General features: G+C 39.1%; 1 protein-coding gene across 1 annotated transcript in view; it reads right to left on the reverse strand.

Annotated features, from left to right (window-relative positions):
- Nucleotides 1-12,535, reverse strand: part of CTNNAL1 (catenin alpha like 1) — a 70,373-nt gene that overhangs the window by 9,260 nt on the left and 48,578 nt on the right. Inside the window, exons 11-14 of the mRNA XM_023510507.1 lie at nucleotides 11,830-11,980; nucleotides 1,660-1,697; nucleotides 725-775; nucleotides 428-582 (exon numbers count right to left, since the gene is read on the reverse strand). Coding sequence (XP_023366275.1) covers nucleotides 428-582; nucleotides 725-775; nucleotides 1,660-1,697; nucleotides 11,830-11,980 — 395 coding nt within the window. The remainder of the gene's footprint in view (nucleotides 1-427; nucleotides 583-724; nucleotides 776-1,659; nucleotides 1,698-11,829; nucleotides 11,981-12,535) is intronic.

The following is a 12,535-nucleotide window of genomic DNA, read 5'->3' on the forward strand; positions in this document are numbered from 1 at the left end:
TCTCAAAGGGAGGGATTACAGGCATGAGCCACTGCATTCAGATAGCTCTATTCTTTAACCTATGTCTACTCAGTACTTGCGTAAAGATAGAAAAAAACATGTTTTTATGTGTATTGACACTGGCTGATAAGACTCATCCTGAGATATGCAGGATGATAACAAGTAGGATGTAAAATTACATGAATTATGAAAGGAATGGGGCAAAAACCCAGAAGAGGATCCCTTCTATGTCTAAACCCCCTAATTAAAGACATGTGTCTTCCTGTTGTAGTCACTTCAATAAACTGTCATAATAAGTACTTTTAGTCTCTTTACCATATATTTGATACTTACCATATATTTAACCTACCAATGATTTAACATGGCACTTTTTCTTTATCAGATATTATTATACTGGTTAACAAAATCAAAATATAACTACATTTACCTAGTAAATAAATATAGAGAATAGGCCATACTGGACATGTTCCGTCCATATCGAACAATCTCATTGTCCTGATCCTCCCACTTCTCAATTTCACAGTCGGCATCAGAAGTGAGCAAACCCAGTTTAAGTCCAAGCTTTGCTATCCTGGCTTGCTCCTACAAAACATACATTTTAATCACAACTTAGTCACAACTGATGTAAGAGGAAGGTTAGATGTAAGACAATGTCACCTGGCTCAGGTGTTGATTAAAAAAATAAAAAAAGATGTCAGACAACAGACAAAGGAAAAAGTCTTACCTCAGAGTCAGGCTTGTCTGGCTTTAATGATTTCAGGTTTGTGTTACTCTTCTGTAACAATAAAAAGATTAAGATATTTCAAAAGGCAATACATTTAATTGTGAGGAAATACCATAGCAGTCACATAAACAAAGTACTTATAATAAATGTTTTGAACATTCAGTTGTTAGTTAAACTATATTAAGTAATTTAAACAAACAAACAGTTGTAAATACTCTACTAGCAGGCGAGTTCAGCTTTGAATGGGCTACAAGTTTCAAATCTGCAGCCAGGGAAAGCAGGTCAGCGTCATGCCCGGGTCTGTGGCCTCTGCGTTGGCAGTTGCTCATCTCTTTATACAAGGATTTCAAGAGCTTCTGGACAACTTCAGCAATATTCTTGGAATCGAGTTACTAGGTCCCCCAAATATCCCTGGCCTCTCTGCTAAACAAGATTATTGCAATGCTTGAATTATTCTTATGAAATGACATACTAAAATTAGCTATTGTATGTAGTTTTCTATGCATTCCTAATGTTATGGACTCTAGAATTTAATCTCTATAACTAATTTTCCCTTATACTATGATATATACAGCATGTATTCATCTAAGTAGAAAACATGAAAGTCTCAGTTTGCAGAAGATGCTTTCAATGTGGCTTTGGAAATTAGATCTAAGATATGGAAAACAAAATGACTTCTGATCTCAGATTATGGCTTCTTAATCACAAAATCTATTATCCCTTCTCTCAAACCCCCAGACACAACACAAATATTCGTAGCATGGGCCACATCTAGATTACTACCCAGAATAACAACTTTCAACAGTCAACATTAATATCCTAACTTTTCCTGTAATGTCACTTTTTCATTTTGGGGGGGCGGATAACAATAGGCAACAAGAGCATAATTTGAATTCCAAATTACTTTCAGAAATGTACATAATTCTGCTACTTACCATTGGCTTCGGAAGTGAAAGGTAGCCATACTTCTCTCCTATAAATAACAGATAATAACTTGAAATTTTTTATTCTATTAACCTATTTTTCAATTATTCACATTTAACTTTTAAAATATTATTAAACAAGAATGTTAGAACACTGATTCATAAATAAACTTGTAATTTGGTTGGTAACATGAAGACCACCACGACTTGCATCTCTGAGGTATTGGGTTGACTGGCCAATCTCAAAATGCAGGTGTCTTCCCTTTATAATCAGTTTTGTTCACAGAGCAGCCTGAATCTAGTGATTCCCCTTTTATCAGGACCAGTATCGGTGTTTCTTCCTTTTCTGCAAGTACCCGGGCAAATCATATACAACTAATGTCACAATGTGTTCTCCCAGTCAGAGATAAAGACAAACTTTATACAAGACAGGGAGAAGAAATAAAGCAAAAAATAGGCTGATAGAATTGACACACAGCACAAAGCTTAATAATGAAGAAAAGAAGGAGTGTTACTGCCCCTTCTATCATCTCTCTGATTTCCAAGTCATGCATACAGTCAGGTCACAATGGATGATAGATTATTTTTATAGCTGGCTTGGGATTTCTGTGATAAAGATTCAAGCTAAGATTTGAACAGTAATTGTTTCTTAAAGTAAAATTGCTTCTTCAAGAAAAACAAGTGTATTCGGCTACAATATATTAAGTTGATCCATATGAAAGTGCTCATATTCAACCATTCTGAAATAGAAAAACTTCAATTTCATATGGTCCAGCCTAATATAAGTAAATACAGTGTAACAGCACTAAATCATGGCTTTGTTATAGAATGACTATTACATGAAAAGGGCAAACCTGTTAGACTCAGAATGGCTTATACAAATATTTAAAACTTCATCTAGAACTGTGCTATTGACTAAAGAACCCACACGTGACTACTGAGCCAAGCCCTTGAAATGTAGTCAGTCTGAACTGAGATTTGCTGTAAGTATAAAAAACATGCCAGATTTTGAAAAGTTAGTACAAAAGGGGAAAAGGGATATGAAATATCTCATTAATAATTTCAAAATACGTGGGCGGCACTGTGGCTCAAAGGAGCAGGGCAATGGCCCCACATGCCAGAGGTGGCAGGTTCAAACCCAGCCCTGGCCAAAAACTGTAAAAAATAAATTAATAAATAAAAATAAAAAATAATTTCAAAATACTGAAATAACATTTTGGATATATTGGGTTAAATAAGCACTACTATTAAAACAAGTTTAACATTACTTTTTAATGTTTCTTGTGCCTACTGGAAAATTTTAAATTATACATATGGCTAGCATTCTAGTGCTACTGGACAACGCCCATGTACAAGATAGATTGTTGCTAAGAGTCAGCTAATAATACTTAGGAACAGCTTTATGATTAAAATTATTTCTTTGTAATGTCAGAATTCTAAGGGAATTTTATTAATGATTTTCCAATCTCAGAATTGTGGGAAGAAAAAAAAACTTAAAGAAGAAGAAACTATTTTCATGCCTGGTCTCTAAGCCCTGATATAAAAAGTGCCTAATTTAGCTGCAAGAAGATTAACAGAAGATGGTCTTAGGGTAACTCGGAATCTCAAAATTCACCATCTATCTTAATTCAAAGTCTGAATCTTATCCATAAGATCCCTAACAAGTAGTCTTGATATGCTATCAAAAAGGGCACAATTATTACTTAAGTATAATTAGCTTAGATGAATAATCTTATATTATCTCACCTTGTGCTCCTCTATAATGTCCTGACCCTAAAATGTTCACATTCACTTTCCAAGATGTGGTGAGGGGAGAAGGTAACCACCTGTTTCATTATCTCTTACACATCAGAGTTGAGGATCCAACAAAGTCAAAGAAACAAGAATGTAGGAAAAAAATAAATGCAATGAAAAGAAAGTTTTCATATAATCTGGTTGCCTACCCTTACCACCCACCTAGTAGTATTTATCAGTTGGTGGTTCCAATCCCTGTGGTCATCTTCTTCATACTTTATTTTGCTCCCTCTTCCTATCCTTTGGATGGGACTCAGAATAATTTATACAAATTTGAGGATAATTGTAAAATTGACAATTTTTCTGACAGGTCTCCTCTAAATGCTATGCAAGTAAGGCTGTTCCTATCTTGCCCAGTTCCAACAAAAACCAAGTTGCCAATGATACAAGAAAAAGCAAAATAATACTAACAAGAGATCTGAGTTATTTTAGTTAATTGTACAAATATTATTTCCATCTTTTTTTTTTTTTGAGACAGGGTCTCTGTTGCCTAGAATAGAGTACAGTGGTATCATCATAGCTCACTGTAGCATTGAATTCCTAGGCTCAAGGGATTCTCCTGCCTCCGTCGCCCTAGTAGCTGCCTAATTGTTTTGTAGACACAGGTTTCACTATATTCCCCAGGCTGGTCTTGAACTTATCGTCTCAAGCCATGGCCACATCTCAACTTCCAAAGTGCAGGGATTATGGCCACCATGCCTGGCCATTTATGTTTTCTAAATGTCTCTAACCTAACCCATCTTCTTCTCTATTCTTACTGCCTGTACCTTAGTTTCAATCTGATCCTTTAATAATTTTATATATTGCTAATCCCTATAGGATTGAGTCCCTTAAATCCCTCCAACAGCTCAAGGACTGCTGCAATGTAGACCCCTGCCTATCCACCTCCAGGGTGTGGTGACATGCACCTATAGTCCTAACTATGCAGGAGGCTGCAACAGGAAGATGGTTTGTGCCCAGGAGTTTGAGGTTGCAGTGAGCTATGATTGCCCCACTGCACTCCAGCCTGGGATGTAAGTTAAGACCCTGTCTCTAAAAAAAAAAAATACCGGCAGGGCTCAGTGGCTCATGTCTATAATTCTAGCACACCCAGAGGCTGAGGCAGGTGGATTGCCTGAGCTTAGGAGTTTGAAACCAGCTGAGCAAGAACGAGACCCTATCTCTACTAAAAACAGAACAAATTAGCCAGGCATGGTAGTATAGGCTGGTAGTCACAGCTACTCAGGAGGCTGAGGCAAGAGGATAGCTTGAACCCAGAACTTTGAGGTTGTTGTGAGCTATGACACCACAGCACGCTAGCCTAGAGCAACAGAGTGAGACTGTCTCAAAAAAATAAAATAAAAACAAAAGCAAAAGAACCCCCAAAACTCCCTAAATCCTTTAATTAATTAACAACACAATTGTGCTATCTCCTAAGTGTATGCCTCTAGTATAGGCTAAATGCCTATATGCCTCTGGCCAAAAAAGCTGTTTGCAAGAGAGAGCAGTGAAAAGACTTTGTGCAGGCATACTTGTAAGAAATTGGGCAGAATCCCATGTGGCCAGGTTGGTTGTGAGCCTAACATGATCAAGGCTTCGGCTGGAATAGCATTTACTGCGTTAAGGAATTAAGGTTGACCTTATAAGGCCAATAAAAAAGCCCTTTGGAAAACTGGCCAGATACCCATCAGTAACCTTTCCTGATCTGTGGTAAGTAATGAAAGTTGCTTGCTGATGGGTCCGGGAATGCAAATGTGCTTGGGGACCTCAAAAGATGAGGAATTTACCCAATGCATACAGGTATCTAATAGCACAGATGAAACTTGGGCTCATGAAAGGCTTTTGAAAAGTCCAGCCTGAAAATTCCTTATAGAAGTTTCCAGCAAAAACCCCCTGACTTAAGGCCTACATGGAAGCAGAGGTTTGCACACAAATTCCTGTATGCCTAAGCAGTTTCTTTATGCCTTGTTTAAAGATCGGAAGTAACAGCCTCCTAAGTAACAGCCTCCAAAGGAGGCCAGCAAGGGCAGGTATTCAATCTACCTGGTTCCTCCATAGCCTCAGGCATCATTAGATAAGAACAAAAAAGTAATGGCTAACAACATGTTCTCCATTAAGTTATGTTAAATTGGGTTATGTTGAAAGGGTTATGTCAAAAGGTGTATGTTGAGTGGAATATGGGAAGCTAATCACAAGGTAATCACATGATGTTTAAATGGATCAATGAGGTCATTGCTGTATTGTGCGCATGTACAAAATTCCCTATATAAACCAATCACAAATAAAGAAGCTCGCCATTTTGCCTGAGTGAGCAGATGGTCACCTTTATTTAAAACACAATTTCAATAAGCGTGCTTATTCTTCACAACATTGCTTTTCCGAGAGACCCTTATGGCAACACTCCAGAAAAATTAAGTTCAAAAGTCCCTCTTATCCTGAGGGGCTACTAAAATTATTTCTTATGAAAATCTAATTGAGCAGTGCTGCTCTCATTTACAATGTTTAGAGCCTTTCTGTATATTTAGAAAATAAAGCTTATTCTCCAAGAATAATAAAGCCTTATTATTTCACCGAAAATGTGCTAAATTATTCCCCATTAGCAGTTCTTATAATTAGCTCCCTTTGGTTAGGAGGGGCTCTAACCCTTGGCATGTTCAATCAGAAAAAATTCATGTCCCCAGACCCACTTAAAATAATGAATCCCTGATGATGATAGGCAGATTATTAGCTAAACTCTGCAGAAGAATTGAAGTATTCTTATTCAAACCCAAATGTCATTCCTCCCTCTGCCTCACTTCTATATTCAACTGACCGACAAACCCTACCAATAATACTTCTAAAATTCTTCTTAAATTAGTCTCCTTACCTTCATTTTGACTATCACCCCAGTTTAGGCTATCACTTCTTATCTGGACAGATCACTGTCTTGTTTTAGGCTCATACCCCAAATAAGCCCATCTGGACCCACAGACATGTACTGCCCATACTTCCAATGCTCCCCATTTTTGTAACAGCCAATCTGCCGAGTGATGAAATAAGTCAGGGCTATGAAACAAGGCTACTAGAATTAAGAGAACTGTAGTTACAGAACTGAAAACCAAATTAAGATTCTTGGCAGGAGGCCCGATTAAAAAAAAACAAAGTGGGGCGGCACCTGTAGCTCAATGAGTAAGAGCGCCAGCCACATACACTGAGGCTGCGGGTTTGAACCCTGCCCGGGCCAGCTAAAACAACAATGACAACAGCAACAACAACAACAACAATGAAATAGCTGGGCGTTGCGGCAGTCCCACCTACTTGTGAGGCTGAGGCAAGAGAATTGCTTGAGCCCAAGAGTTTGAGGTTGCTGTGAGCTGTGATGCCACAGCACTCTACCAAAGGCAACAGGTTGAGACTCTGTCTCAAAACAACAACAACAAAGTGGTTTATGAAAATATGCCATCCGTGATGGTAACTGCCCTACATGGCTTAGTTGGAGGTTCATCCTCATCACCACTCTAAAATGGTTCAAATGAAACAAAGAGAATTCAGTGCCCTTACAAGAGAGAGACAGAGCCTGCAAGCTATGAGAGAAGGTTTCTTTTTGACGTGTATTTGTCCAAAAGAATCTCAATTTCTAAATGCTGACACCTATTCATTACCAAGGAAAATGGAGTCTTTTAGATCTGGTTTCCTCTAAGACCATGGCCTCCCTAGAGGTTTGGGTGAGAAGGTCAAATAAGATGAAAGCAGAAGGGAAGAAGACAAGTACTGATTTTAACATGCTTGAAACTTCCAAGAGGTCCTAGTACAAAGTCTGAGTGTCTTAGTTAAGGTGGACAGTGACCTAGCTCTTAGAATTTAAAAAGGCCCCCTCTCATTGCTTAGTACAATGTTTGCCATTTGGTTGGCTAAATGGTAACTGCTAGCATGTCGGATAATTTTCCCAATCACAGGAGTCAAGTTCTGCAGTGCAGAATTAAACTGGCTAGAATACAGTAAAACTGTTATGCCCAGGAATAGTCATAACATGACTCATAATAGCGGCAAAGAGAAATCAGGACCTGAGCAACACACCTTTTTCATGGGAAGCGGTGGGCAGGTTTGTCACAACCCCTCCACACACACCAGATAATAGCAAGGACAACATTCTGGCACTGGACTCAGCCTATTCAACATTGGCTAACCTGGAGTTGGATTTCTTTTTGGGAAAAGCTATGCTCATGAGCTTCGTGGTAAAAGTCAGGAGAAAGCAAGGCAGTATAAAAAAGCAACCAATGCCACTTCAACATGCCTTTCTGAACAGAGAGGCACTTTGTCAGTTAAACAATGGGGTCCTATCAATTAAAGGCAGCAGAATTTCTCACCTAAAGGGAGCTCTGTTCAGCCCTTATGAAGGTAAAGTAACATAGACTTTGAGTATAGGTTACCTAAACCGAAAGAAAAGATCATTTACATGATAGCCAGCTTTTAAAGTTAAAAACCTGCCTTTCTTATCAGGACACTGAGGGTCCTCTCATTGTCTATAACAAAAGTATCCTGGTCTGTAAACTGTAAACCTATATCCTACTCTTGCTCTGTAAGCCTATCTTTCTCTTCCTCAATAAACTTTGTTTCACACTTAAAAATAAATAAAGAAAAAGACCTCAGTGACCAGGTAGTCCCAAAGCAAGTGCAGGATTTTCTGGTCTGTCCAGAGCAGATGGCAGAGCGCTGTGCTGAGAAGGACCAACAGAGCAACCACGTGCAAACTCAATGTGAGAACAATGTCAAGATCAGTCAGCAATTTCTGTCCTGGAGCCAGAATGAGGAAAGGCAGCACTTGTGCTGTGTAACTGCCTCTAGCGATCTGGCCTATCTCCCTTGTTTTAAAGATGGGAACCTCCTCAGGGAGAGAAGCTAAAGGACTTGTCACAGGTCACATAATGGTAAAACCAAAAGCAAAACATCTCTTGCTACTTACTATATCATAAGCATAAATTATTGCATAAATAATTTGAATAAATCATTTCATTTATGTTCATTGAAATAAAGAAACTGAAATTCTCAAGGCCAGGCAATGTCCCTGGGACTCCATTGCTAATAGATTATTATATCTCTTCTGTTAGTTAGCCAAACAATAAGGCAAGCCAAACAAAACAAGCCTCCAGTCATTCCTTGTTCCCTACTCTGTACCTTCTCAACTGCCTAAGATTGGGATCTCCTTGTCATTTCTGGAATGGCTCTGGAAGGGAAAGAAGCATAATTCAGAGTGGCAGGAGTGAGCATTTTTCACAGAATTGGTTCGTTATCATTAGAGTACTTTAGTGCTAGAGTGGAGTTTTACTGCTTGAGTGACAGAGCATGGCTGCTTTACAAAATTTCATCTTTAGGCCATGCATGGCAGTGCGGTGGTTCACATCTGTAATTCTAGCAATTCAGAAGGCTAAAGTCGGAGGACTGCTTGAGGCCAGGAGTTTGAGACCAGCTGGAGCAATATAACAAGACCCTGTTTCTAAGAAAAAAAGAGGCTTCAATAATTAAAATGCCCAGTGTCTCACAGTGAGTAAGCTAGCGGAGGAGGAGGAAAGGGGGGAAGAAGAGGAGGATCCTCGGAGGAGGGCAAATCTCAGAGACAGAAAAAAGGGAGCACTGAATTAATGTTGCATTAGATGTGAGAGAAATCCTCCAGAGGGTGTCAGCTCCCCGTGGAGAAGGGATGAGCAGCTTCATTTGTACAGGGAAGCAAGGGTAGGCTCTCTGCTCTCTTGTACTGGCCACAGGTCAAGACATCTACTAGGGTGGCACTGGGCAGGTTAGTCCAAAAGCCTCTCTGGAGTGGAGAAAAGCATAGAGGGAGGGATGCCAGAAAGGAGAGACTGAGCTTACTGGGAAAAACTGGTCATAAAGTTTTCTCATAAACTATTCAGTTTTGCTGTAAGGTAATGATGACCACGATGCTGATGCTGATAGATGTAACATTAAACTCACTGTGAATTAACTTACTTACTCTTCACGTCCACCATTTGAAGTGGTTATGTCATTATTATCCTCGTTTTGTAAATGTAAAACTTGAAACCCGGAGAGATTATGTTAGGAAGTGGCAGGGGCAGGACCAGGATCTAGGCAAACTGGCTTCAGAACCCGGATTTCAATTTCCACCCAATTCTGTCCTTCAGCATGAGATTATCCCTCAGATCCCAAGAAGAGGGAAGGAGTTGGGGGCTCAGAGCCTGTAGCTCAGTGAGTAAGGCACTAGCCACATACACCAAGGTTGGCGAGTTCAAGACCAGCCCGGGCCAGCTAAAACGACAATGACAACTGCAACAAAAAAATAGCTAGGTGTTGTGGTGGGCACCTGTAGTCCCAGCTACCGTATGGGAGGCTGAGGCAAGAGTATCGCTTAAGCCCAAGAGTTTGAGGTTGCTGTGAGCTGTGATGCCATAATAAACTACTGAAGGTGGCAGAGTGAGACTCTGTCTCCAAAAAAAAGAAAGAAAATGGAAGTTGGGTTGTTTCTTTAAGAAATAAATTTACTTACATTTATAGGGAAAAAGACTCTACTCAAGCTTCTCAACCTCTAATTGCTACTCAGAACTCAGCCAGGATTAAGGCAGAGAATAACTGTTAAGTGACTGCTAACTTTCCTGAGGGGAAAAAGAAACCGTTACAGAAATAGAAAAGATAGACTAAAATGCTGGCACAAGAGCCCAGACACAAAGAGGAAGGCAACTCAGGCCGTTGGTCAGAGGACTCAGAACCCTTCCAGTTTGAGGTAGCAGTGAACCGCTGACCCAGGGACATAGAAAGAGGACACACCATGATGACTCAGCCACGCCCCATGCTTACATGAATGCAAACAAATCTTGGCCAGCACGGAAAACGGTGTGAGAGAAACCCTTACTAAGCTGAATGGTGCTCTGGAAAAGAATAAGCAGCCTGGCCACGCTCGGAGCCACATTCCACAGAGTGGATGTGGAACATGTTTCCAAGTGCATGGAGTCGATCACATCCCAGAAAAACAGAGGGCCACTCTTTGGTACTCCCCCAATCTCCTTACTTTCACAGGCTGATGACAACCGATAAAAAAAGCCCCCTAAGACAATATTCCTCTAACCTTTAAAGAGAAGCAGGCAGGATGAAGACACACTCGGGGGTATCTTCAGCCCAGAGCTCAAAAGCTCACCAAATTCAGGCAGGGCTCACAAGAAAGAGATTTTTAGAACTGGCAGAGCACTCAGCCTGAGGCCTTCATTACTGAGCTGAGAGTACTCAGGCCCAGAGCAGGGAAGACCTTGCCTGACACCAGTTAGAGAAAGGGCCCGGCCCTGCGGATGCTCTGGCTGACCCACCCAGGTATCCTTTCACCAGATCAACCCACTTTGCTGCATTGCCTAGTAATTCCTAAGGCGAAGAGATCGTTCTTCCTTAAGGCTGGATCAATTGGCTGCTTCACCTTTTATTATATGAAATTGCCTCATATAAAAATCTATAATAACTATAAATACTTTATCAAAGTATCAAAATGATATCTCCTTCAGACTATCACAGAAATCTTTAAATGGAGAAGCAAGATAAACATTTACTATACTTCACAAAGGATGTTGCCACTACAAAGTCTATCATTCCCCGCTTTTTAAGCAAATCAACATTTATCCTAAATAGGTGATTTTAAAATATGAAATGTTTAAATGTCCACATCCAATAAAAATAAATATGTAATTTGATGTTATAACATGATAATTATACAACATAATTACATGATAATTTGATGTTAAATAACATTTTATTAAAAAAATAAGCAAACATGCTTTGACACTAAAAGAAGCCATTCAAAAGGAAACAACATATAAAAACACATAAACAAAAATAACAGGACACATAATACAATGGGAAATAAACAAAACTCCCAGTTGACATTAAAGAATAAAAGTAATGCCTTCCTACACATCGTATGAAGCTATTCTACGTGTGGTAGAAATACTAATGAACTTACCCACCACAGGCAATATTCCAAGATTATGGAGTCATCAAGGAAAGAGATTCCATCCAAGTGGAAGGAAAGCAATTCAAAAATCAAATAACTACATTCATTTCATTATCAGTTATAGTAGAATTAAATCAGAAAATTACTGTGTTACAGAAGAGCTTTTGTACTAAAACCAAAAAACAATTTAGAAGAAATTAAAAAATGACTTAATTTCAACAGTCAAGCTAGAATGCTAATATTAATTCAGATAAATATAACTATCCTGTTGTACAACAAATTTTATGCTTAGATACTAAAATAAAGAGATTTTTTTTAATTTTTCTATGAAAGATATTTTACTATAAAAATAACCCAGCTAGGGATAACAAGCTAATTTATTTTGCAACTGAGGTTTGACATTAAAAAACTAAGGGTGTGACATTAAAACAAGAATATATTTCAATATATGGACAGTTTCTCACCTCGTCTTCCTTCAAACGTATCATTGATTTCTCTTAGAAGTGTTGACATGTCATTAATTTGGGATTCCCAAGCTTCACAAAATACATCTAGGTTTTCTTTAGCAATTTTACTCGATGGATGCAAAGTCAGTGTTTCAGCAGCAGAAATTATCTAAAGAAACAAAATATATACTGATGTGAATTTTAGGATCTTAGCCTTCAGAATCACTTTGGAGACACAGCTTAAGCCTATGCTCTTCAGTTCAACTCAATAAGCAACTATGAAGCAATTTCTACTCACAGGCCCCATACTGGGCAGTATAGAGATACAAAGTAGAGCAAAACTCACTGTTTCTTCTCATGTGACTTATAGATAAATAGTATACACTACACACACAGTGTAGTCAGGGAGCAATTATGTTTATTCAAGGAAAACTGCTTCAACAAAGCTATTCCATAGGGTAAGCAAGAGTAATAAGCAGACAACAAAGAGTATACTATACACAGAGTAATAGAGATAGTAGCAGTAATGGCTGTAGTAACAGTGACAGTAATGATGGTAGTAATAGTGGTGTTGGCGGTGGTAGCAGTAACAGTAGCAGCAGCAGTGGAGACAGTGGTGATGATGGTACCAGTAACAGCGGCCGTGGTGGTGTAGGTGGTATAGTAAGAGTAGATGTGGGAACAGCAGCAGTGACAGCGGCAGTGGCGGTGTGGTGAGAGTGGA

This window comes from Otolemur garnettii, unplaced genomic scaffold, assembly GCF_000181295.1.
Source record: "Otolemur garnettii isolate 467f Iridium unplaced genomic scaffold, OtoGar3 scaffold00014, whole genome shotgun sequence".
Lineage (NCBI taxonomy): Eukaryota > Metazoa > Chordata > Mammalia > Primates > Galagidae > Otolemur > Otolemur garnettii.